Source organism: Idiotropiscis lumnitzeri, chromosome 16 (genome assembly GCF_059441095.1).
Source record: "Idiotropiscis lumnitzeri isolate Australia: NSW breed Sydney's pygmy pipehorse chromosome 16, RoL_Ilum_1.0, whole genome shotgun sequence".
Taxonomy (NCBI): Eukaryota; Metazoa; Chordata; class Actinopteri; order Syngnathiformes; family Syngnathidae; genus Idiotropiscis; species Idiotropiscis lumnitzeri.
Window position 1 is genome coordinate 4,398,524 of NC_142406.1, and position 25,141 is coordinate 4,423,664.

Below are 25,141 nucleotides of genomic sequence, written 5' to 3' on the forward strand. Positions count from 1 at the left end.
CCTTCACTCCGACTGAAAAGCCGAATAATAATAATAAGCATGATGAGTTTACAGCTGATATTCATTAGCTTCTCCAGCTCCTGTTAGGTGCACGTTGGTTTCCTAATGCTGGGATTTCGATTTTCTACAGAGGTGGGAAATGGCCCTTGACCACGACGAGTCTCCAGAGTAGTCCGACGTGTTTCATGCTAAGAGGCTGACTGATGTAACAGATGGAAAGGTCCGGAGACCTGACTGTAGAACGGCAAACCGAAATGAAATCATGCAAATCAATAAAATGAATGTACTTTTTGGCTTGTATGCCCGTCAATGGCAGTGAATGAGTGAATTGCTTTTAAACCATTGAGTGTTAATTTTTTTAGACTTGTAACAGATAGTAATAGTTATGTACAGTAAATGCCAGACATTACAATGAGGCACTCTGACAAGGGTGGTCAGAAGTTCATGTGCACTCATTATGGGCATGAATGCCATGTATAATATTTTTATTTATTTTTAAAAAGAAAGCAATTTTAATATAGATTTCGCAAAAGGTCAACATTTTAGCTACAGGTTCAAACGTGATTGTCATGATCTTTATTTGTTGTTTTTGGTTTAGTATTTAGTTTCATGTTTGGGCCTTGTGTCCCTGTGTCTTCTGTCTTGTCAAGTCTATTGCGTCCACCTGTGTTCCTTTACCCAAGCCCTTGTGTTAACCAATCAGGTCCTTCCAAACCCTCTGTGTCTTGACCAGGTGCTCCTCGTTGTCTCATCAATTTGTTTGTATTTAGTTAGTTGCCTGTCGCTTTATTTTCAGTTTTGTCAAGTCCAAGTCAAGTTTTGTTCCGTTGTATTTTATTTTATTAAATGCCATTTAAGTTACCCCTGCCTCGCTTCCCCGCCTTTTTGGGTCCTCCTCTTCCTCAACCTGCACGCCACGCAACCTGACTACGTGTGATAGAAATAATTATTTTTTTTAAATGCATTTTGGCGCAGATGTAAATGATTCAGAGTCAGTAAATGTAAGCAAATAATGGAATATTAAATACAAAATAAAAAAGAAAAAAATGGAGGAGCAAGCGCTTCAACTCCCACATAACTGAAACGACATCTTTGTATTTGTGAAATGCTGAGCAACATTTTTTTGGGCAAGTGTTCCATTTTGAGGTTTGCATGAATTGCATGGTGTTGTATTTAAAATTCGAAGCACCTTACATGAAATCTTACATAAAAATCACATTTGCAATACTTGCCAATTCAGCATTTTCTTTCGGAGGATCTTCTCCCATAGGGTAGAAGATTAAATGGATGGTGGATGTTAAGAAAAGAGGAATGTGGTGAGGACTCTTGAGGGACTGGCAAATGATTGGGTTGATAAAACAGCTGTGATTAAAGAGACAGGTAGAAAGGTGATTGGTGCATCCTCTGGGCAAACAAAAGAACGCATAGAAAAAATGGTGCAATAGGAAGATTGAGGAAAGTGTGGCGAAGAAGAAATGGGATGTGGCGAGAACTGACGAGAGCAGACAGTACGACAAGAGTGCGCTTGATGAGTTCTACGAGACGTCGGATACAAAGGAAGGAGAAAAGATGTACAGCTTGGCCGGGCAGAGAGATTGAACTGCGAAGGATTTGCCAGAGGTACGGATGATTAAAGACAGAGAAAGAATTGGCGTGATAAGGGAGGAAAGGGTGCCGTGTATGGAAGGTGTGCTGTACTTTGAGGAGTAGATGAAAGAGGATGGAGGACAGAGGAGGCAAAAATTGTGAAATAGGTGTTGGGTCAGATGAGAAAGGATGGAGTGGAGAAAGCTCAGAGCAGGATGAAGAGTGCAAAGGCGGTGGAGGTATGCAAGTGACGAAGGGAGATGGCAGTGGATTTGGCCGACAAAACTAAATATAAAAACGAAAAGTGAGTCAAAGCAATTAAATTATTTTCAAAATGTTTAAACACGGGAATTCTGATATCACATTTGTGGAATATGAATAATAATAATAATAATAATAATTTGCCCTTTATTAGTCCCACAATGGGGAAATTCGAGATTCGAACCCTGGCCTCCTGGGGAGACTGGGTCCTGAACGCGGCGCCTTAGACCACTCGGCCATCCTGGCAGCCATATAAATAAATAATAATAATATAGTAAAGCAGCAAAATCCAAAAGTTTTTAGTCATCTCAGGTGGCGGCCATTTTGTCACTTCTGTCGACTGCAAAGGACATCACAGTTGCTCGGTGCTCAGCTAACGACTAATCATGGCTGACCAGTTTTCTGAAGGTCCAATTTTAAAAGTCGTTATATTAAGAGTTATACCGGAAAAGCCGTTTTGAGGTCAGAATTTTCATTTTGTGCCTCATTAAAATGTATTGAGTCGAAAAACTGAGAATCATGGATTTTGAAGGTTTTCCAAACCCAGGAAACCATCAAGCAACACATCTGACAAGTATCATTCTACCAAACGGATCACGAGTAAAGACGGAGAAGCCATGCTAATTGCTAAGCTAACCTAAAGCAGATATGACTAGCGAGTATTATAACACCGTAATTAAGTGCTTGGGGTGATCGAGTTGACATTTCACAGACATCTGGCTGGAATCGCGTTAAAGTGGAGAATATCCAACTTTGAACGACAAAATAGCAGGCAAAGTAACAATTGTCTAGACTCCAAAGAGAAAAACTACTTGCTAAACAGAACCAAATCTGGGAATTAAATCAGCCAGGAGGAGAGACTTAGAAGCATAAAAGTATATTAATTCACTACCAGCTGAGTAAAAAAAAAAACAAAAATGGACCTTTGACGTCTATAGCCATCAATGGCAGGAAATGTGTTAATATACAAGTTGTAAAAGTAGAATAATACTTTATTCAAAGTTCGTTCACAAGACTGTCAGTCATGATATGACACCTGTCATGAACATGAATGAATCCTTATGACAAATATCTTTAAGTGTCATGAGGTAAATTATGCCAGTTTTGATCCATTGATCAATGTCAACTTTGTGACATAATTTACCAAATGACACTTAATGACATCTGTCATAATGATTCATTCATGTTCATGACAGGACATGTGTGTGTTGTATCAGGGGGTGATCTGCAACAAACGAGCCCCAGCAAAAGTGAAAGGAAAGGTTTATAGGATGCCAGTCAGACCCAGTTTGGAAATTTGCAATGACCAGAAGACAGCAAATTGAACTGGAAGTGGCAGGGTTAATAAAGTTCATAATCCTTGTGGGATGAATATACGGGTGAAAATTTTCACAGCACTGTATTAAGCAGAAAGTACCGGGGCCGGCAGCGACATGCAGGAATGTGAGCCTGGTAAGATAATTGATGACTGCAATGGATTTGGAGAAGCAAGATATTCGTGGTTCTTTGTAAGATTTAAGAGAAGCTGCAAGAATGAGTCAGTCAAATGTGTGGCCATTCTAAAAACCATCTGGTGTTCAATAATGATCTAATCTGAAAAAAAAATAATATGTATATATATATATATATACATATACACACACAATATAATAATTTCCTCTATGTCAATAGCGATCATTTTATTTAACACATTTATAACTCCCAGAACTTTCAATCAAATTTGATTGAGTATCGTCACAAGAAAGAAAAGCACATTGGTAAAATACATGAATGATGGTTCAATAATTAGCACTGTGGCGCTTTGGCAGCTCTGTTTTCAGGACTCGGCTCAAACATTGATCTGGAATCAAATTCCTCAGGATAGAAATTGGCACGAGTTACTGCGGCGGTAACGCTTTCCCAGCAACAGTCGATGTGCCTTTGAAAATGGAACCAAACCATCAACTGTTTGGCTGCTAACGTGTGTGCAGCCCTCTCCCTCGATTATGGAGGTTGGGCAAACTTTTGTTTGGACAGATGGGCCAGGTCTTTCATAGAAAGTCGAAAAAAAGGAAAAGGCCATGTTAATAATAATAATAATAATAATAATAATAATAATAATAATAAATATATATATATATATATAAATATATATATATATCTCAAGTAAAATTTATTTTGTTTTAGTTTTTAAGTTTGCCATTTCATGATATAAATTAATTTAAAAACTAAATAATGAATATATATTTCAATTAGAAATCAATTTTAAGAATGTAACAATTCAAGAGTCTTGATCATGTAAATGCCAAGTGGGCGAGAGTAATGAACGAAGCGCGTTGTATGAAGCCACATTTTTCCCACCTCTATTCCGACACCTCCACTCGTGCGTTCCCATTGGATCCAATGACGCCTGATTTGCATGTGCAAAAAACGGGAGCAAACTTGATTGTTCATCCAAAGAGATCGAAGCTAATCTACAAACCAGGCAGACCCGGGATTGCATGTGCAAATGTTTCAGAAAATAAATACATTAATTTAGCACGGTCAAAGTGATTTATCAAACCTGAGATGAACTGCGTTGGTTGATTTTTTTTTGCATACTTAAATACAGCATCTGAAAGCCAGGTGGAAACCAGCCTGCGCTGCAGCGCCAGCAATCTATCCTGCTCATGTGAACACTTTTGAAAAGACAGAACCATGTGTATATAATGCATGTTGATATTCTGTGTCATTTCCATCATAAAGACAAAAAAATAACCAAGTGGCAACGTAAGATACCCACCGGTTGTTGACTTCTTGAAAGGGTGAGACCCAATGTCCCTTTCAATTGAGTTATTCTGATCGCGTTTATATGACCAAATATTCGAGTTGGAAGAGGAGTACTCTCGGGCACTTATTCGGGTTTTCAAAACACCCAATTTGACCATAGTTGGGTTGTTACGTGTTTATATGTAGATTACTGATGGCATCTAATAAATGAGGGGTCACGCCATATCACCTGACAAAACTTTCAACTCTGCTGTTTGTAGATTTTTTGCGGGCTACCAAGTCAAACTATAAAGATGTGCAAAAAAAAAAAGCATCGTCCAACAAGCAAACCTCCAGCAAACTCTGCGAGCACTGTAACTGCTGCTTTCTCCAGACAACCTGAGACATTGTTCTAAACAAATAGTAGAGTGTGAGGCAGCATAATCATTACCAGCAGATGTATTGTGTGCAGATGCGCTGAGTAAGGGCGATGCTGCAAAGAAGAAAAGAAAGAATGGCACCATCGTTCCACCTGGGGAGAAAAAAAAAAGCACAAGAGTATGCATTTAGGATCAAGAGACAATTTGACAAGTTGAAGTGAATCTGCACTATTTATATAATTGACTGTCTTGTTTCATCGTGTCAAAATATACAACAGATAAACAGAAACCTTACACAAGATACATAATAATTGGAGAATAAAAATTAGTGATAGACCGATATGCTTTTTTCAGGGCCGATACCGATAGATTATTAGTAGTCATGGAGGCTGTTTACCGATATCTCAAGCTGATATTCATTAGTTGAAAAAAAAGGGGGAAAATGGTGTAAAACATTTCCAAAAAAAAAATACAAAACTTGACTTAGTTTAAATACCTTTAAGCATGTTTATTGAACAACTTTAGTTATTAACATGTTAAAGCTTTTATAGAGTTTAGAAAATAGAAAACTTAATTTTAAAACTAACAAAAAGTGCACGGAGCTCCCCGGCTCAGCTGAATGTCTCAGTTAGTTCAATGAAAACAAACTCTCTTGAAGGTTTACTACAACAAATAATTTATTAGCTGTGAGTTGCAATAGACTGACATTTATTAAAATTTCGTTAAAGTCTGTTGTAGTGCGTGTGACTCGAGGTGAAAAAGCAAACAGGCAGCATACTGCTGATTGGCTGCCAACCACTGCACAGGGAACCAATCAGATTGTGCTGTCGGCTGGCCAATCGGCTTCTGCACGCAGGGTGACAAGCTCAGCAGAGAGAAAGAGAGAGAAGTGTGCTGCAGCGACCCAAAATAAACCATCTTTTAATTTATCGGCCTTGAAAGTTATTAAAAAGGCCGATTATCAGCAAAATGCCACATAACGGCCCGGCTGATAATCAGTCTAACGCTGATAAAAATTAATTGATTAATCGAGGTAGTCATTGATATCAACCAGACTTAAACGTCTCCCGGGGCGGCATCATGCACGGACAGTTTTTTGGGGGGCCAAAACGGGGTCGGGGGGGCGACAATTTTTACGAATAAGGCTGGAGGGTCGGGGCCGGAACGGTACAGAGGTCGCTTCCGGAGGGGGGCGGATTTGGTTGGATATCATCATAGCAGGGACGGCTTACAGGGTTCTGCGACCTTCCCGCATGTGAAGCGTGAAAAAAAACAACAAAAAAACCTTTACAGCTACCAAGTGGCAGCAGTTTTGGTTCACGTGTTTATTGAAGAATCGAACAGTTATGCAGTTACACAATTTCTGTGACAAATCTGCAGACTGGAACCAAAAAAATACTGGAATCTGGAGCCAGCTCATCTGGAAATCATAGAAATGTACCACTGGCGCTACAACTTGGTTCCTTTTTTGGTAGCCTGTAGAATGCTCACGGTTTCTTTTGTCCCCTGTTGTTGTGGATCCCTGGCGCACAACCGCTTGTCTACCATTGACGAAAACTCGTAGATCCTGAAGAAAGAGCAGAGCCAAGAGGCAAAGCTTTCAATTGTCTGGTTGATCTTGATTCCTACCCTCAGCTGTGGTCACGAGTTGGAGGTCCTGACCGAAAACAACCTCCCAGATACAAGCGGGCCAAATACTTTCCTCCCTTAGAGATACGGTGAAAAATTCAATGATCCGGTAGGTACTCAGAGTCCGGCCGCTGTTCCCCTTCTTTGTTATTCAAACCAAGAACAATCTCACTTCCGAGCAGGATCGCTAACCACTACATAAATGAAACAATATACGAATCTTGACACATTCACATGTTGGCGCCTACACTCCAACGAAATGAAGTTTGAAAGTAGAGTAGTATTCCTTGTCCGTGCAAACACTCCTCGTCTACTTTCCGCACATTACAGCTGGCTGCACAGACACAAATGTTATCTATTTGCTTTAGAGGACATCTCATTTTGATGCAAATGAGGCTGAGAGTCATTGTCATTTTGCTTGGATAGAGTTATTCAACAATGCTCCACTTCGGCGTTATTGATTCTGAAAGTCAGAATTCAGCAAAATATTGTGAAAATGGAGTGGAATGGAACTGAGCTAGTCCCTCCCCAACAATAAAATACCAATGCAGTTGAGGAAAGATGCGGGTTGCAATTGATATGTATAAAATGTGCTGTATATTGTAAGATTTGAAGTACACAAATATGAAAAGTGCAGAGACATTCATATCAGGCCTAACACAATAGATAAATATATACACATAATAATAATAATAATAAATTAGATTTGGAAGCGTGAGTTCAGCAGTAATTTCAGCCATTTCAGTAGGCACGCATTTTGTCACTTCTGCCGTGATTGGTCGTTACCTGAGCAACTGTGATGTCAATTTCAGTCGAAAGAAGTGACCCCTGAGATAGCTAAAAAAACGTGTGGATTTTGCCGTTATAGTTGTTCAACAAAGAACAGTAAAAGTAAACCAGTAAATATTTTTCTCCAGCAAAAAGTGATTGTAATAGCACAGATCAGAAAAGAATAAAATTAAAATTTTCATTTATTCAGCATTGTAGCATGCCCTCCGAACCAAGGATGAGACTTTACTGATGATTTTGTGGTTTATTTTTGAGCAAGATGTATCCATAACCGTGTAACCTTAAAACCGAATCACCGTAAGAGCTGAAACACAGTTCAAAACATATGCTTACAATTAGCTGACATATTTCACATTCAACACGTAATATTTACAAACACAAAATACTTATATCCATCGTTTACACACCTTTTGCCTCTTCGGAGGGGGTGCTAGAAAAATAAACGTCCGTTTTCTGAGGCTTCATATGAAACTTTTTGCCGTACTCTTCGTCAATTCAACTTAAGTGTGAACAGTACAAAACAGGAAGTTCACATTCAAAATAAAAGCACATAGCTTCAACCGGAAGTCGAACCTTTCGATGCAAATTTCAAATGAAAATAAAATACAATAAACAAAATCACCACTGCTGTCCACAAAATATGAATATGGTTAGTTACAAGCATTTCCTGCAAATACTCTTTTCACTGCCTTGATAATCTCTCAATTCCATTTGAAACACTAATGTCACATTTAATTTTTACCTGAAATAGCAATCCTCTGTAGTATAATAGTCATGATACTGATGTGAGACAGTACACTAATACACAGCCATGACTATATAAAATGACTAAATTAATATGACCAGAGTGTGCAACTCCCTTAACAGCTCCTGGCACAAAAGAGAAATGTGAGACATGACAATCTGAGAGCAAGGCTAACGTGTCGTATTTTTAATGGGCTCTTGTTGTGCATTTGTAAATGCCTTGAGGAGGGGTGACACCTGCCGCTGCTCGATTCCATACCTATATGAATTTTGTATTTTTGCATAATAAACCACTCAAAGATTGAATTTCAAATCCTAAATTATCAAGCATCCTGTACACAATACTAAATATTGTTGGACTTCATTCCAAAAAAATATTTACCGAGAACTGCACCCATACAAAAAGCAGTGTCCTCCTCTGACTGCAAAAGGCAGCAAATCTGGCTATTGCTGTTGCCTAGCAACCATTCACATTCACTCTCTCCTGTGTGTGGATTAGGCAGCAATGATGGTTTGTCTCGTACGGTTCCCATCACAGCTTTGTCACCCCCATCCCACCCTCTCCCCCCCTCATTGACAGGGCGGAAAACAAAACACGCACCATGCCCTGGCTATTTATTGATAATGTATAAGCTGCAAGTCACATAAAAAACAGGCATTTTTTATGCCAACATAAACCTGATTTATGCCGAGCTGAAGGGTGTTTTTTTTTTTTTTTTGTAATCCTTAACCAATACAAATTTAAGCAGTCCATCAAAAGCAAATTGTTGGAGGGACACCGAGTTGAATCTCAGAACAGACTTCACAATGTTCCTTAGACCAAGATTCCCATAATGTCTATCATGCGGTCATTTTTTTTTTGTTATTTATTTTTTGTTACATTAACATTAATGGCAATTCATTCCTATCCTTGACGGTACTTGGGTTCAAATAGGGTGTCATATTGTAGTTGGGCAAACAAATTGCTTTAGTAGTTCACAACTGATATTAAAAAAAAAAAAAAGTCCTCCATAATTAAGATGATCTAATGACCGGTCCAGATCAATACTGCAGCTCCTCTCCTCGATTGATCATCATTATGTTAAGAGAGTGGCTAACGGAGATTGTATTTAAATTTGCAAACCATGACTGAGTCACAGGAATGGGGTGCTCAAACTGTTCGCAATAGCTGCCACTGTGTTCTGTGTGCTTTTGTTGCCAGTCGGCGGTGCCAAGTCAACTTCCGGTGACTGGTGTCAAAAGCACAGAATCAAATTCTTCTTTCTAATCTCATCCATCACTGCAGCTCGAGTTATTTTGTGATGTAAATTGACATTGAAGACACCTACTGTATTCCCACATCGTATCACAGTTCAGGCTTGACGCCTCACTGTCGTGTGGATTTTTAATCCTCTTTACATATATTACAGGAATACAAGGACTTCTGTTTAAATTACAAAAAAAAAAATTGATAAATACTTCTGCAGCGTAATTAGAACAAGAAAAGGCAGAGAAGGTGCCCGATTTATGACTCCAGTAGCAGCTCAACTCACATTGCCTCGCTATGTTAGCATTTCTATACTGTTAGCATTAAGCTAGCAAACGTTCATTAGATGGTTTGGTTGAACATTTTGGTGTTCAATTATACAAGAGTGCCGTTATTTTTTTTTTTTTGGGGGGGGGTGAGGGGGGAGTGAATTGTATAAGCGATGTTACGATCTCCAAATTCTCAACCGTGAGAGAGTGAGACCATGCACAAATGAATACTTCAAAAACTGTTTAGCATTGTTTCAAATGTCCTTGTCATGACAAATTGACATAAATGATATCACATGTGATGCTCAGTTGACATTAAGATGTCTTTGTCATCTTAAACAATGATAACTTTGCATCAAAAGTGACATCCTTTGCTGAATGTCATCTGTCATAAGGATTCATTCATGGTCATGACAAGTGTCATGTGATGATTATGATAGTCTTATGACAATATAATGAACCCACATTCAAATAAAGTGTCGCCAACTTGAGACACTTGGCCTCAGATTTGAATATTTTGCATACAGCACTGGGTAATTTGCACAGTACGTCAACAAAACAACAGATTGAAACCACAACCAAAATTATTGCAGTGGCATCATATAATTTCATCATTTAAAGCAGGGGTGGGCAATCCTTTTGATTGGCGGGCCACAATGGGTTCTAAAATTTGAGAGAGGGGCCTGACCAGGAGCAGATGGATGGAGTTTTGGTAACCACACCTCAACGGGGAAAAAAAATATTTAATTTTAAATGAAAGTGAGCAAACATTACAACAATAGATACGTCTTTGAAGAACCACAGTATTTAGAAAATAAAACATCAACAAGGTTTATCAATTTCATTTTTTTCAAGTTTGGTAATGCGGATTAAAACGTTTAATGGGCCGCATGTGGTGTTTCGCACGTCTGATTTTTTTTTTACCCAGAATCAATTATATATATCAAACAAAAAACAAATCCACTAGCACAGATATTCTCCACTAGTAAATATCACAATATAATAATACGAAATAGCAGTATGTGTGCAAGAATGTGATTGTAGATTTTGTTAACTTTGTTCAAATTTCATTCAAAGCACACTAGTTGGCTTTGTCGTCTTTTCGTAGTAATCAGAATTTTTCTAACCTGCAGTTTTCGACTAATGTATTTGATTACGATGTTTATTTTGTCGTAAAAGTACAGTTGAGTACATTAAGCCAGTTGCAATTTATCGGGCTTGTGTATGAATTATATTTTTGCATATTTTTTTTTTAATTTTCACCCATTTTTCCATAAAGCAATTCAAAGTGTACTGAGGGCTATCGTTGACCACTTGCGGGGGAATTCTTACACGTTCCAACAAGCATAAGCCGACGTTTGGATTTACAATTGTAAAGCTGACTGTTCAGGGAGTAGTTCAACATTATTAATCACCATTAAAACTCCATCGATCCGCGAAAGCTTTTCTGTGTTGACTTCCCTCTCGATAGGCACTGCAAAAAAAAAAAGTTCTGCCACTTTATATTCAGAGCAACACCTCCCCGTCCTTATCTCAAGCTCCAGTGGAACACTTTCCATCCTTCCATCTGAACATAATTCTTTGGGGGGAAAAAAAATACAAAATGCCAATTCTCATGGTGCCAGAATCAATGGAGATGCCCGAGTTTGAAGGAGGGAGAGGCTCTGACATGAGGCAACAAAGAGGAAAGTTCCTCAACATGAATCCAATCACAAGCCGCACATTAGCTCGACAATAATGTGTTCACACAGATTGAGCCCTCTGTCCACTCACACCAGACGTGCTCGCTGCATTCTTAATAACGTAACACAACAGAACACTTTTAAATGAGACATGCCAAGATCCATTTTCCGACTCATAAAAATGTACATTGCCGCATTGTGAAGTTACAAGATGATACTTATAATGCTCACATTTTTAAATGGTTTTTATGTTCCCCAGAAATGTTGCGGACCAAGTCTGCTGACAAAGTATTCCGAGATAAAATCGTTAATTATTTCAGTATTATGATGAGATTATTATACAAACAGATGAGGTTAGGTGTTACTGAAAAAGAAATACCTTAAAACGGCCATACTAGGCAAATATTTGAAAAGGAAAGAAGATGATGAGAGGAGCAGAGTAGAAAGAGAATATGAAAAGTGCACATAGTGGTTGGGGCTTAGTGTATTATTGCTAATGGGGGGGGGGCTATTTCACACTGCACTTGCTGCATTTAGCTGCGTGACAAACCATAGGATGGCAGAGCGATGGTGGCAGCAATAGAGATTAAACGCATAAGATGAGAAATGAGAAACAAAGTAAGAAGAACATTGACGCACCCGACAGAGACAGAGAGAGAGACAGCGAGAGAGAGAGACACAGACAGAGAGAAAGACAGAGAGAGATTGAGCGAGAGAGACAGAGACAGAGAGAAAGACAGACAGAGACAGAGAGAAAGACAGACAGAGAAAGAGAGGGAGACAGAGAGAGACCGAGCGAGAGAGAGACAGACAGAAAGACAGAGAGACAGACAGACAGAAAGACAGACAGAGAGACAAAGAGAGAGAGAGAGCGAGAGGCAGTGAGAGAGCGAGAGGCAGCGAGAGGCAGCGAGAGGCAGCGAGAGGCAGCGAGAGGCAGCGAGAGGCAGCGAGAGGCAGCGAGAGGCAGCGAGAGGCAGCGAGAGGCAGCGAGAGGCAGCGAGAGTGCGAGAGGCAGCGAGAGAGACAGAGACTCGGGGCCAGGGCCAAAGCCATCTCGCTAACCATCTAGCGAGATGGCTACGGTAGCTTTTTAGCTAACTAGTTGGCTAACTACTGATCTAGATAGAAATAGCTAGATATATAGAGAGAGGGAACGAAAGAGAGAGAGAGCGCACACAAGTAAAATCTTAACAGACTTCCAAAAGTTCCCACACATGCGACGAATAACCGTATTTCGCAAAATGGACGCGGGATTGTCAGATAGATTGTTCACTTCAAGAAATTAATACGTGGCACTTTTTGTTGCCCAATTTTTGAGACCATACAGACTAAATGCATATAAGTAAACTTATCAGACATGTCCAAGAGCGGTGACAAAAATCACAACAATGGACGCCTGCTTGTGTGAGGAGATCCAACGGTATCCTCTTCATTAAAATTAATCTAAAATTTTTAGAAATACATGTTCTTTGTCTTCTCCAAGAGACCAATGCGCATGTGTGGAACACATACAAACGTGACGTCTGATGAAATACAGTCCGAACCATATGCAAGTCTAATCGGTCTGACAACAAATGGGCGCCCAACCAAGAGCCAGCGCCCAACATTCTTTTGAAAGAGACGGTTGGAAATAACCGCATCGCTCGCAACCGACACATCACTGATTCAGTGTTTGTTTATCATCGCAGCGGGCAAAGGAGAGGTGTTGCTTCTCAGTCTGTTTGATCTGCCCTTTATTGTCTTGTACCATCTTCCTGAGAGCAGCATTTCAAATAGGTGATGTGCCGCTTGGGAGGATCCCTTCAGGATTTTGCCAGCTTTTCTAATATAGCTGGCCCCAAAAAGCTTCTCTACGAGGAAGGCATAACCTATGTTTTTTTTTGTCTGTTTTTTTGCGCACCGTGTTCACGATCCTCAGGAGAGCCGTCTTTTCCGGCTCAGTGCAGCTGCTTACCCACACAGGAATACAACATGTCACTAACTCGGGACATTATGGGTCATTGAGGAAAACATTTTGGTGGGCTCTTTTATCTCATGGGTTGAGGTTGCCAAGGAGGGGAGGGAAAAAAACATCCTCCAATTGGGAGTGGATGAGAAGTTTCAAAAAGCTCGCAATGTTCTGGAGTCGTGTTGGACGTCGTAAGGATGTCAGTGACAGTGTATGTGAATTTGCGTGGGTAACCACGGACGAACAAGAGCACAGCAGACATGGAGAGAACCGCAAAACTTACTGGGGCTCCTTAATAGCATATTCACTAACGCGGTTTACCATTTAACCAACTTAGCGCTTGGAATGGTTACTGGGCTAATTTCTAGCCCTAATACTCTCTGAAGTAACAAACACTCTGGACCATGACCATTCAAAAATACCCTCGAGGAGGAAAGTAGAAATTGTACTTCAACCTAAATTTGCTCTCAAGTGAGCCAGTACGGCCGGGGCCTAATAAGATACCAATAACTACAGATGAAAAAAAAAATAATAATAAAAAAAATCCCGCTTTTCTGGTGCATGTAATTCAAAGTGCAATCTGAAAATATTCGCATTTATTTTTTTATCACAGATTAATTAGAAATGAGAATGAGCGCAAAATGTTTGCGGCGATTCTCTCGCTACAGCTATTGAATATTTTGGCATTCAAGATGCTACTGAAAATTATCCGGCAGCTCTCGCCAGCTTACATGGGGCACTTGTTTAGCAGCTAGCAGCTAGCTGCTAACTCGCACGGTATAATATAGTGTCAGCGTAGTTACATTTTTTTTTTCTTTTTTTTTTTAATGAAGCGATTGAGGTTGATTTCAGAATGAAGTGTTATTGATGCCAATGTCAACCGTTTGTGATAGCAACATAAGGTGGCCCCAACTGCAGACCGGAATGCGAGTCAAGACAGGCCATCAGGTGTCATTTAAGTGTCAGTGTGCACTCCAGCGAACAAATTTAGCAACAGTTCATTTCAATGAAAAAAGGCAGTTTGCAATCTGTCCTCACGGGCCACATTGGACACCCTGACAAGCCAGTTATGACCCGCGGGCCGTATGTTTGACACACCGCTGCTCTAAAGCACGGATTCTCAAATTGGGGTATGCCTTTATGTAGAAGTAAATGCTTTTTTTCTTTTAAAATTATTTATATATTTTTATTTACAAATAGTCACAGCGATGCCATTAGAAATGGAGTTCCAAACTTTCATAAATCAGACACTGAAAGCAATGAATTCTTTTAGTCATTTTTTTTTCCCCCATTGTGCCGGTACTCGGCTGAAAAACGATTTCCCTTGGGGGTACATCAGTGAAAAACGGTTGAGAGCCACTGCTCATGGGGATAATCGAACCTTATAGCGCAATACTGTGCATGTATTAAAATCCAAAACTCCTGATGAGAACATTAAGACAATAAAAGGTTATGTCTCTAAAAGTTGTTCAAATTAGCTACAACCTAAAACTGGATTTTCAAAAAGCAGTTTTTTGTTTGTTTTGCTCCCAGGTGGCACAATTCACACATTAGTCATGGCAGCCTAAGGAGGCAAAAATGCATGAAATAGGATATCCTCATATCCAAATCACATTTCTTTCTAATGCGGTTAAAAATATAATCTATTTCATGGTATCTGCCAATGCAACTGCCGGGAAAGTGGAACCAACCGTTAATGCAAGATGACTGTCAGTGAACATAAAAACAAATGAATAAATGCAACATATACCAGTGTCCAGAGCTGGACAGGCCAACGGGCGTAGCAGGCAGATACCCGGTGGGCTCGCACTTTAAAAAACTAAATAAATAAATGATAAAAATCAAAATTTAAAATATCAGTCAATTACAATAAATTGTATTATTTTCCCGCCATTGTAAGCAAGAAGTCATTGTTTCGCATGTGACTAAAATGCACGGAAATCTCCATCAACACATTCATAATACAAGCATACATAGTTTAAAAAAATATGGAAATTTAGACAAACTGCACCAGAACTAGATTTATATAGGTTGGCAGATCGGATCAAATCTGACCATGTATATTGTGTGCATTTATGTCAAGGAGCAACAGAATCAACCCTGCAGTAGAAATGTGTCTCGCCTAATAAGGCTGAAGTCACTGGGAGGGCCATCGTGAATCTGGACAACCGCTGCAATTTGGCAGGAAAAATGTGATCCTGCGTCAAGAAATACTCAATGCCTGGCTTTTTAGTACGAGTTGGTTTATATACGGTACACTTAATTCCATCTTTAGAAACCTCCGTCAAAAGCTACTCTGAAAGTATTGCTCACTATCTCCTCCATTTAATCTATGTCCGAGTCATTAGGTCGTTTTGAAAAAGCTGTGAGCGGGCATCTATCAGGCTTAGTTCAGCATGACCTAGTCAAGCTTCTTGTCCTCATTTGGTATGGCCTTCATGAAATAAATCAAGTGTGGATGAGATTATATTATCTGGGCTTTCCTAAATGTACTCTTGCTGAAATGGCCATTAGCTGTTTGGGAAAAGAAAATCAGACAGAAAAGAATCCTCTACTCCCTATTTGTGCATTCGTTCATATTGTAGCTATGCTTTGGATACATTTACAGTACTTGAATTGGAAAATTAGAAAAACAAACGAAAAATAATATACAGTCATCCCACAATGGTATTAATTATTGAGTGAATGAGAATGAATTTGAGTTGCTTAAAGGTAAATCAATGTACTAGCTTTGGTGCGAACAAAAAATAATTAATTGGATGCACAATGAACCTGAAAGCCATTTAACATTTTTTCTTTTATTTTTTAACCTCTAAGGCCTGAGAAAATCTAGTACTGTTGTCGTCCACAATTATTGTTAAATTAAGGTACAGAATCATCCCCCACCATCATTTTAACTAGGGCTGTTTGAGTCTGAAAAAAAATATTAAATCACAATTACTTATATGATAATTGACATTACAATAATTCAAATGATCATTTTTTTTATACAAAACAAGATGTTTAAATGTAAAAAAAAATGTTAAGATAAATCAAATTCTTTAAAATATTAGAAATATCTATGGAGCAAAACAAATACAGAAATGTAGTTATTTTAGAATGAAAAAAAGGTGTAAATATATAAATTTAAGTATGCTTTCACTGTATAAGCAAACTTCTTAAATTGCCATTCAACTGTTGTAACATTTCATTGAACAATATCAAGTACAAAGTGTCAAATTTGAACTCAAGTATGCTCTCTAAATTAGAAATTGTAAAATGAATACTATTTTAACAGTTTTCTATATATAATTTGTATATATAATTTTTTTTTTTTACGATTCTGCCAATTTTACATTGTGTAATAATCGTAATTGCAATAAATGGTAATTTCGATTGATTTCCGAGAGCTAATTTTAACGTTCGTTGTTGCCAAATTACAGTTCGTCACCGCTATTTTAGAATCTTCAGAAAAAAATTTGGACCACCTTACACATAAAAAATATATGGATTTCGATAGTATTACTGCTGCCCCATGTTCGTCTCTTGAGGAACATCGGCTACTGGAAGTTAGCGCTGGCCAGGGCATCCCTCGCGTGCAATGAAATTTCTGGAACGTGAACAAGGGTTAACGCACCGCAAAACATTATTTGCAGAAGATGATCTCCGCTTTTCACGTTAATGACGTTTCAAGTAATCACTTCTGTCCGCGCTTATTACGCCCGTGATTCAACGTTGCGGAACTGACTGACTCATCGCGCAACAGTCCGAGCACAATAACGCTTTGTACCACAGTTTTATTTTAGTGGTTCTTCACACAGCAGCAACAATAACAAGGCTATGCTATAAAAGAAACTTTCTAACCGTGAGGAGAGATTAAGTCACAAATCAAATAAACCACGGGCAGGGTACAGTCAAGATGAAAACACCCCGCATTGTCACTATGAACTGTAATTTTAACTGATGTGCCACGCAGTGCATATATTCAGCCCGTTTCAAGGAAGCGCACTGAACTCGGCAGCCGAGTGTCAGCCTGAGGCAAGGCTGAAGACTTCCATCACAGTCTCCGCTCCGTGCGGGTCCCTGAGCCAAAGCAGGCCGGGGCACAGGTGAGTCGACACTTTTCTGTTGCGCAAATTGAAGACAATTGTTCAGAACCTTCAAAGACCAAAATAACACTCCGAGTGTGTAAGTTAGATCCAGCAAGGTAGATGGGCTTTGATAATAAAAGAAATGGCTCATTGGCTAGTATATGAGGAGGAAAGTGCCCGGTAACACGGCTTAAAGGTTTTCGATTGCAATCACTTTTTGTTCGAGGCACTCCAGGGAAGTCAGATGGGATTTGGGGTATTGAATGTGGAAACAGTTCAAACAATGGATGAATATCTCCGGGACAAATACAAAGTTGTTATCAGGTCAGATTGAAAGTGGAAAAGAAAAGCCCATACAAAGTAATTTTAAAGGTAAAGGATATTTCTCCTCTTGAGGCTATAAAAAGCTTCCGGCGAGGGATAATGGAAATATTTTGATCGGAGTTGAATTTCTGAAGAAACAAGAAAATGTGTCCCATCTTCTAAAGAAATATCCATATGCACATATTTTTGTCCTTGCAGTAATTTGTGATTGCCTATCCCTGCAACTCAAACACAAAGCTCAGATAAACTCATCAACTATAATTTAATTTTCAGCATTATGTATGAATATTTGTATTTATTTTTGTTTCAACAGCCATCCTGAATGAAAAAGCAGTTTAAATTGATCCTCTACGTGTGAATATTTAGAGGGATAAGGATTACTCAAATAAGCAAAGAACTCTGTCAGGAATCACAGACGATTATAAACCGCCGTTGGTGCTGTTGAAAGTAACAGGTGGACAACAGGCTGCAACAAGATGGCCTCTCACAAAACGGAAATGACGAGTCCAATTTTTTTTTCCACCATGGCATCTCTTCATCACAAATGTGTACATAAGCCATCACGTTGTCTGGAGCCAATTAGTTTTTGCTCCGCAGACCACCAATTGCACAAGGGTCAAACTTAAGGCCCGGGGGCCAGATCTGGCCCGCGACCTCATTTATGAGGCCCGCGAAGGGCAAATCATGTGCGTCGACTTCCTGTTTCTATCACATTGAAAAATTGTTGAACAATTACTTACTGGCCTCTAATTTCAAAACTGGATTTCCATCAATTTTTTGTATGTGATAACGTAAGATGATTATACCTTTTTATGGGTTCACAGTCATAACGGCCCTGTGGCCCGTCCACAAAAATGACACCCCTGTCTTATTGGCTTGTTTTTTTGCGTTGCCCTATTTGCCCTTAAAAGCTACACAGTTTACAATGAAGAATTTCATTATCATAATTTGAAATGTTAATAAACTTAATATTGCCACTCAATACCAAGGGCCATCCATCCTTCTTGTGCCAGAAGGAACCTCTAGGAAAATATGTGCAAGTGTGCCGGTTTTGATTCACTGGCAACGTTTGAGCTCAAGGGCCACATTTGGGTTTTAAAATTGACACATAGGAGAGATTGACCCTGGCACACATCAATTCCAGAGCTTGCTTCCCTAGACGGATTGCCACTTCTTCTGTTGCAAAATACTCGAAGGCATCATTGACATAAAACTCACGGCTTGTAAATCTCATGGGCGTCATCGTCATATTCATCTAAGTCACTGACAAAAAAAAAGGTGCTGCCATTTTCGGACATGTACAATCACATGATTAATGTAGCATCGCACTGAAAATAGCATTGACAAACATGATGTCAAGTGGTGCAACAGTCAGAGACAGCAGCTTCCTTATTGTGAGATCACGTGACCCGCGCCTCCCGCCTGCTACTGGGGTATACCATTACAAGAGGGAGGGGGGTGGAGGGCATTACCTAAATTCTTTTAACATAAACTGTGCGTACTTGTTTGCATTGGGAACTTCATGGAGAAGAAGAAAGAAGAAGAAGGAGACAAATAAGCCCATAATAAGGTAAGCAGATTTGAAGAGTAAATTAGCTAATAATCTTGAAATAAACCTCTGCTGTTAGAATCTCTCCCGCGGCGGTGTCTTGCGCGGACACTTATTTATTAGGGCGGGGCGTCGGGGGCCGACAATTTCTATGAACAAGGCAGGAAGGTCGAGGTCGAAACGGTGCAGCAATCGTGGTCGGAGGGCCGGGTACTGACCGGCAAAAAAGGGTCAAGTGCCCAACTCTGGTAAAATTAAATCCAAAATATCAGGGTGATTGTTTAAATATTTTCAGACAAAGTGGGCATGAGTTTAGATATAGTGTAGGACAATAATTTTATTTTATATAAGCACATATGAATAGAAAGACTAAACGACATACAAAAAAATATTTGGGCGATATTCAGACGATGAAGGGGGCTCAAGTGTCGATGTTCACAAACATTTTGGTGATGGTCTTAGTTTTTGTCCATTTGAGAACATATTTTTTTTCTCTCTCTATGAGCACATATGAAGAGCCTTTGATCCTGTAGGGAGTAATTCGATGTCGATCCGATCGATCTGAAGTGTTGAAAGTTGAAGTGACTCATCTTATGTCATCCAATGCAGCTCTGCCATCATCCTTTTCAACTTCATCTGGTCGCTTGCTGGGTCTGAAACCCGAGCGGGTGACATTGTCTTCTTCCGCTTTGATGGATATTTCTTTCCGCATGTTCTCTTTAATATGTCCTCTATGGCAGCACATTGATGCCGTTCACTTTCCTGGGCCTTCACTTGTGAACTTCAAAGAAAAAGTTCCAAGAAACCAGGCTCGCCTACCCTTTCCTCTTGTAATGTGTCGACGGGGTGCGGGAAAATGCGCTTGCTCTACTTTTAGTCGGGTTTTTCATTCTAGGATAGCTAACTCGGTCCTGGTCATGGTCAACTTTTTCGATAAAAATCGAAAGGCGTCATTAGTCGAGGAATCGATGGAATAATCGATCATAAAAAGATTTGTTCGTTACAGCCCTAATGTAGAGTAGATTATGAATAATGGCTGCTGATTGGCTAACTTGTAACGAGCTGTAATGAGCTCTCCTGATTGGCTGCTGCTACGAGTTACGATATTCAAATCCGGCTGCTGGCAGCGTGACAGGAGGCATGTTTGACAGTCGCCTCCCTCCTCATTGCTAACTATGCGCTTGAGATAAATTCTTCTGGTATTTGTGAGTTTGCATAAAAAAATTAAAAAATGAGAATCCATCTTCTTGCTCCCACCTATCCATGGAGCGTCACAACTTTTTTTTTTTCTTTTTTTTTTTCACAACGCCACCATGTGGGCTCCTTCAAAATGTGTTTTCTATAACTGAAAATAGCAGAGCATTATTTCGCTTCTATTCATAAGTTTATATCAGCTGTTGCTTTGTAGACTTAGCGGCGCATGGGAGGGGGAGTGAGCAGCAGTGAAAAGAACAGTTGACAAAGACAACAAGCTCAACAATGAAAAAGAAAATAAATCCTTCTAAAGTAGCGACTTGAAAAAAATAAAACGAGAACAAGTCCATTGAAGGAAAACATTAAGAGGCTCATGAATATTAATGATGCGCTCCGTAAACAACAAAACAGTATGATCAAACACTCAGCTCTCCTGATTTGTTTGTTGATTTGAACGGCTTTTAATAAATATATCATGGCACAACTAATAGATTTTCCATGGAACGGTCTTAGACTCGTCAGATAGAAAAGCTTAACGTCGCCTAATGTCCAAATATTTTTGATCAATAGTCAAGGAAATTTATCTTGACATCTCTACTTATGCTCATTTCAAACTCTGAAAAGATTACAAAGGTCGCTCCAATTTATCCAATTTTATGGAAAATAAGTTTTATCCTCTCCAAGGAGGCGCTCACGACAGAAGCTTATGTCACTTAATGAGGAAAACGCTTTGGCCGTAAAAATCGAAAATACCGGGCCGCTGTGTCCTTGGCTCTCTTTATTTACAATAAGGACATATTTGATAAACATGTCATGCGTTTAGGAATTTGGCAGACCGCCTCGCTGGTTGCTTTTTATTACTCGCCCCCAGCACACCTGACAGTTTGGTGACAAGAAATAAATTAAACTTTAGACTAGGTGAAACCTGGTCTAAGTTGTGGTGCAGGTGGTCTAATGCGATTTTGGCGGATTTAGCGGCCTTATCTGTGCTGAATTTAAATGGAATAAGCAGACTGGCATCAAGTCAGCTGTGTTCACACCCACAACGGCACATATTCCCATTTCTACTTGCGTCCATCTATGAAGATACTAGAAGAAAGAAAACTTCACCCGTGTGCACAGTCAGACTGCACTCGCGCTGGACACAAAACTAGTGACTTTAGAGTTTATTACCGAGACTCAAATTTGCAGTGCTCCTTGACCATGAAACCAGATATGGAACTTTTTGCAACATGGAGATAGCGTAGCAATTAAAATGTTGCACGTTTCTGCCCAGGCTGCTAAGTACTCGATGGCTAAATATAGAATGATGGATTATGTCTGTAGAAAAAAATGCTTTGAAATTTTAAAATTCGAGCTCAAGCGTCTCTGTTCCACGGCATTTCCTCTCGATTCAGATTTATCTTTTTAATCACTTCTCATTGTTTTTTTTTTATTTTAATTATGCTCTATTACTCATTGTTTACGCAGTTGTTAACTTTAACGGCACACCACACTGCAGTTCGGCGAATGCAATAAATAAAACGGCAATCTTTCTTTAATACCAAACTGTCTGATAGGAGGCAGCGAAAAAAAACGCACCAAATCCCATTTGTCAATGTTTATTAGTCACACTGCAACTGTTGGATGTTGTAAAGGAAGACATTGCCTCAAAGTGAAACATACAATAGTTGTAGGCCAAAGGGCTAACAGGGAAGGAATATAATGAAGGCCTGGCGATAAACAATAGAAAACACTAAGCGTTGAAGGCAACGATAAATCTGCACAATTCTGCGCTACTGAGAGAGTGGAAGTCAGGAAGAAAGACCCTTACCGCTATCAAGAGGGCTGCAACCGTTGTGAACACGTATTCTCCCTGTGGCAACGCAGCAAATCTTTACCAAGCAAGCAAGTGCCGCAAGCAGAAACACTCCTATGTGGAAAAAACATCCTGACTTGAAAAACTAAAGCTGACAAGGAAGTGGACCATTTCATGGCATGGGAGAAGGACAAAGAGCACAACCAAGGCCAGACGTTTATCTCCTAAAGTACCTGCAAATATCTGAGGATTACAGACCACAAGGAACGAGAGAACTCTTCAACCCTTCTCCGTCTAAAGGAGCAAGCGCTCACACAAAGTCAGGATTTCATCTAATCTGCGCAGGACACAAATAGTCCCATCATATTTCATTAAACATGTCAAAGCAATTTAATCATTTTCCCTTCTGGCGTTCTGTTGTTTATTAGTCTTTAGATATTCACTTTGAACTAAAAATGTTTCAAACCCCCCGGAGGTGATGTCTCACAAATACAGAGAGAAAAAACAGCCAAATCTAAAATAAATAGAAATGTGTCAAACTAAAGGGGATGCAAAGTTTAGCATGGTCGATCCAATCCATCCATTATCTATTCCGCTTTTCATCAATGAGACGATTATTACTAACTTGTGCATTTATACTGTAATTTTGTATTTTTACAAAGGGAATAAATCATTTGTCCTTTTATTTACGCTGGAGGAATTGTGCAAACAAGGTGTTAGCTGATGTAGCTCAAGAACCAGTTATATATATATATGTATCATATCGGATTATTAAAAAAAATATATGGTATATCAAATAAGATTAAACATATCAGAAATCGAATAAGTCTCATTAGGAAAACAACACTAACTCCATCTACGAGGCCTTTCAACAAATTTTTATGGATGCTATGAAATGTTTGCTTCTATTTGCCGGGATGCAAATGCATGTTTGAGCACGGCGGCATGAACTCTCTGCTCCCTGATGACTGATAATAGCCACTTAATGAATAGTCTAACAAAATGTTGACCAGCAGTTTTTTCACCTTACCTACTGGCATATTTAAAGGTTAACGTTTTAAGCTTGTAAGTTTGTTTAGAGGGGGCTAGTAAATGGAAATATTTTTTGGCGTTGCTTCCTGACCTCCAAGATTGAGGTCAGTACCTATTGTATAGATTTTAATAGACTGTCCTTAAAAAAAATAAAAAAATAAAGCAATAATTTCTACAGTTTGCAAATGAAAATTATATTTGGCTCTTAAATGTTAAGAATCCAAATAATTATTCTTGTTCATCTTTCATCTTAGATGACAGACAATTAAATTACTTAATTGACTTCCACGTAAAATCTTTTTACCTGGCATTTTTAATTTGCATTTGTAGTTTTTTTTTAGCTTCCCAGTGCCTTCTAAAAAAAATGTAATGAAAAGGTAACATTGGATGGATGGATGGGATGTTCATGAGATGACATCATTGCAGCGTCATTTTCTATCTGTGTCGGGTCATACGAGTGTCGTAAAAACCTTGAAGCAAGCACGGCGTGCTCTTATTTGGAGTACTGTGCAAGAATAGGATATGCACAAGTGCAAATAAGAGCAATAGTTTGAAAAGTGTTTCTATTCAGAAATTATTCCGGTGGAATGTTGCTCTCAATATTCACGGCTTATGTTCCGTTTCAGGATGCAATTAAAATGAGAAACATCAAAAGACATGAAGGAAATAATTTCATTGCGCTTTTTTTTTTTTTCTACGCATGTGAAAAAAATCACACGTTTTTAAGTTCACAACACCAAGCCTGACTTCCTTCTTTCCTAAAAATTCAGGCTGTAACTTACTTGAAATTGTCGCTTATCAGACGTTTTTAGTTTAGACGTGGCCCCAAAACACTCGGCACAGCTGCCAAATCACGTTGTGGTCAAATGTTGGCTAGAAACAGGGCATCGCTCACACTACCCAATGTCTCATATTGCCCCGCTCTCTCCCAGACGTAACGCGCCGTAAGCAGCACTTACATCATCATCAAGCCATAAAATGATGATGATGATAATTGTGGTCATTACAACTGTAAATTAATAAATTACTAGTTGGACAAATTGGACACTTTTTTATACTTTATTATTGATTACTTGCCATGGCGACAACTGAAAATCTCTGGAACCTTCCCCCCCACCCCATGCTTCATTTGGACCAGGGTTCTTCGATCCTGTTCCCTCGAGGTCCGGTTTCTTGGATGCTTTCCATGACTCCCTGCTGCAAAACACCTGATTGAAATGATCAGGATCGTTATCCGGGTTCTGCGGACCTAATGTGATCATTGTGCTGCAGCAGGCAGGGATGGAAAGCATCCAGGAAATCAGCTCTCAAGGAACAGGATTGAATGGTAGTTTTCCTTGAGTCTTTTTGTACTTTGACCTTTGCACCCATTTTTGGTGTAATTGTGAATATTGCCGCTGAAAATATTTTCTCTCATGGGTGGGATGAATCCTATCTATACACTTCTATGCTGTTATTTTGAAACATAAAATTGCACCACTTCCGGTAACAGGTACATGAATGTCACAAACTCTCTAACAAGCCACTTTGGTCATCGCTGCAATGGTTCATCATAACAACGCATTTGGGTAGTCGTGTATTTGGATGACTCTATTTCCTCGTCGAAGCACGTCAGCGTACAAACTCGCAATGCTACACGCACATTTGTTTTCCAACTTGCAGCCGAATCACAACGCTGCTCCAGACGCACATTCAGATGTGCGTCACGTCAATTTGACTCTTCAAACAACGACATTATGTAAATGTATACAGCATTAATGAATGTTTAAGGCGCACAAATTGTAGAGAGTAACATTTCCTTAAATGTCTGCGGTTGTTTCTACAACCTCCCTGCAGAGACAACAATAATTTATGTGGCCCTCTCTCGCAGTTGAGGCCCGAAAGAATTCAGCGCCATGGACAGCGCCAA

The 25,141-nt window shown here is 39.4% G+C and overlaps 1 protein-coding gene across 1 annotated transcript in view; it reads right to left on the bottom strand.

The window, feature by feature from the left end:
* LOC148320946 (gamma-aminobutyric acid type B receptor subunit 1-like) overlaps positions 1–25,141 on the bottom strand; it is a 73,476-nt gene that overhangs the window by 45,854 nt on the left and 2,481 nt on the right. Inside the window, exon 2 of the mRNA XM_088319446.1 lies at positions 5,027–5,107. Coding sequence (XP_088175572.1) covers positions 5,027–5,107 — 81 coding nt within the window. The remainder of the gene's footprint in view (positions 1–5,026; positions 5,108–25,141) is intronic.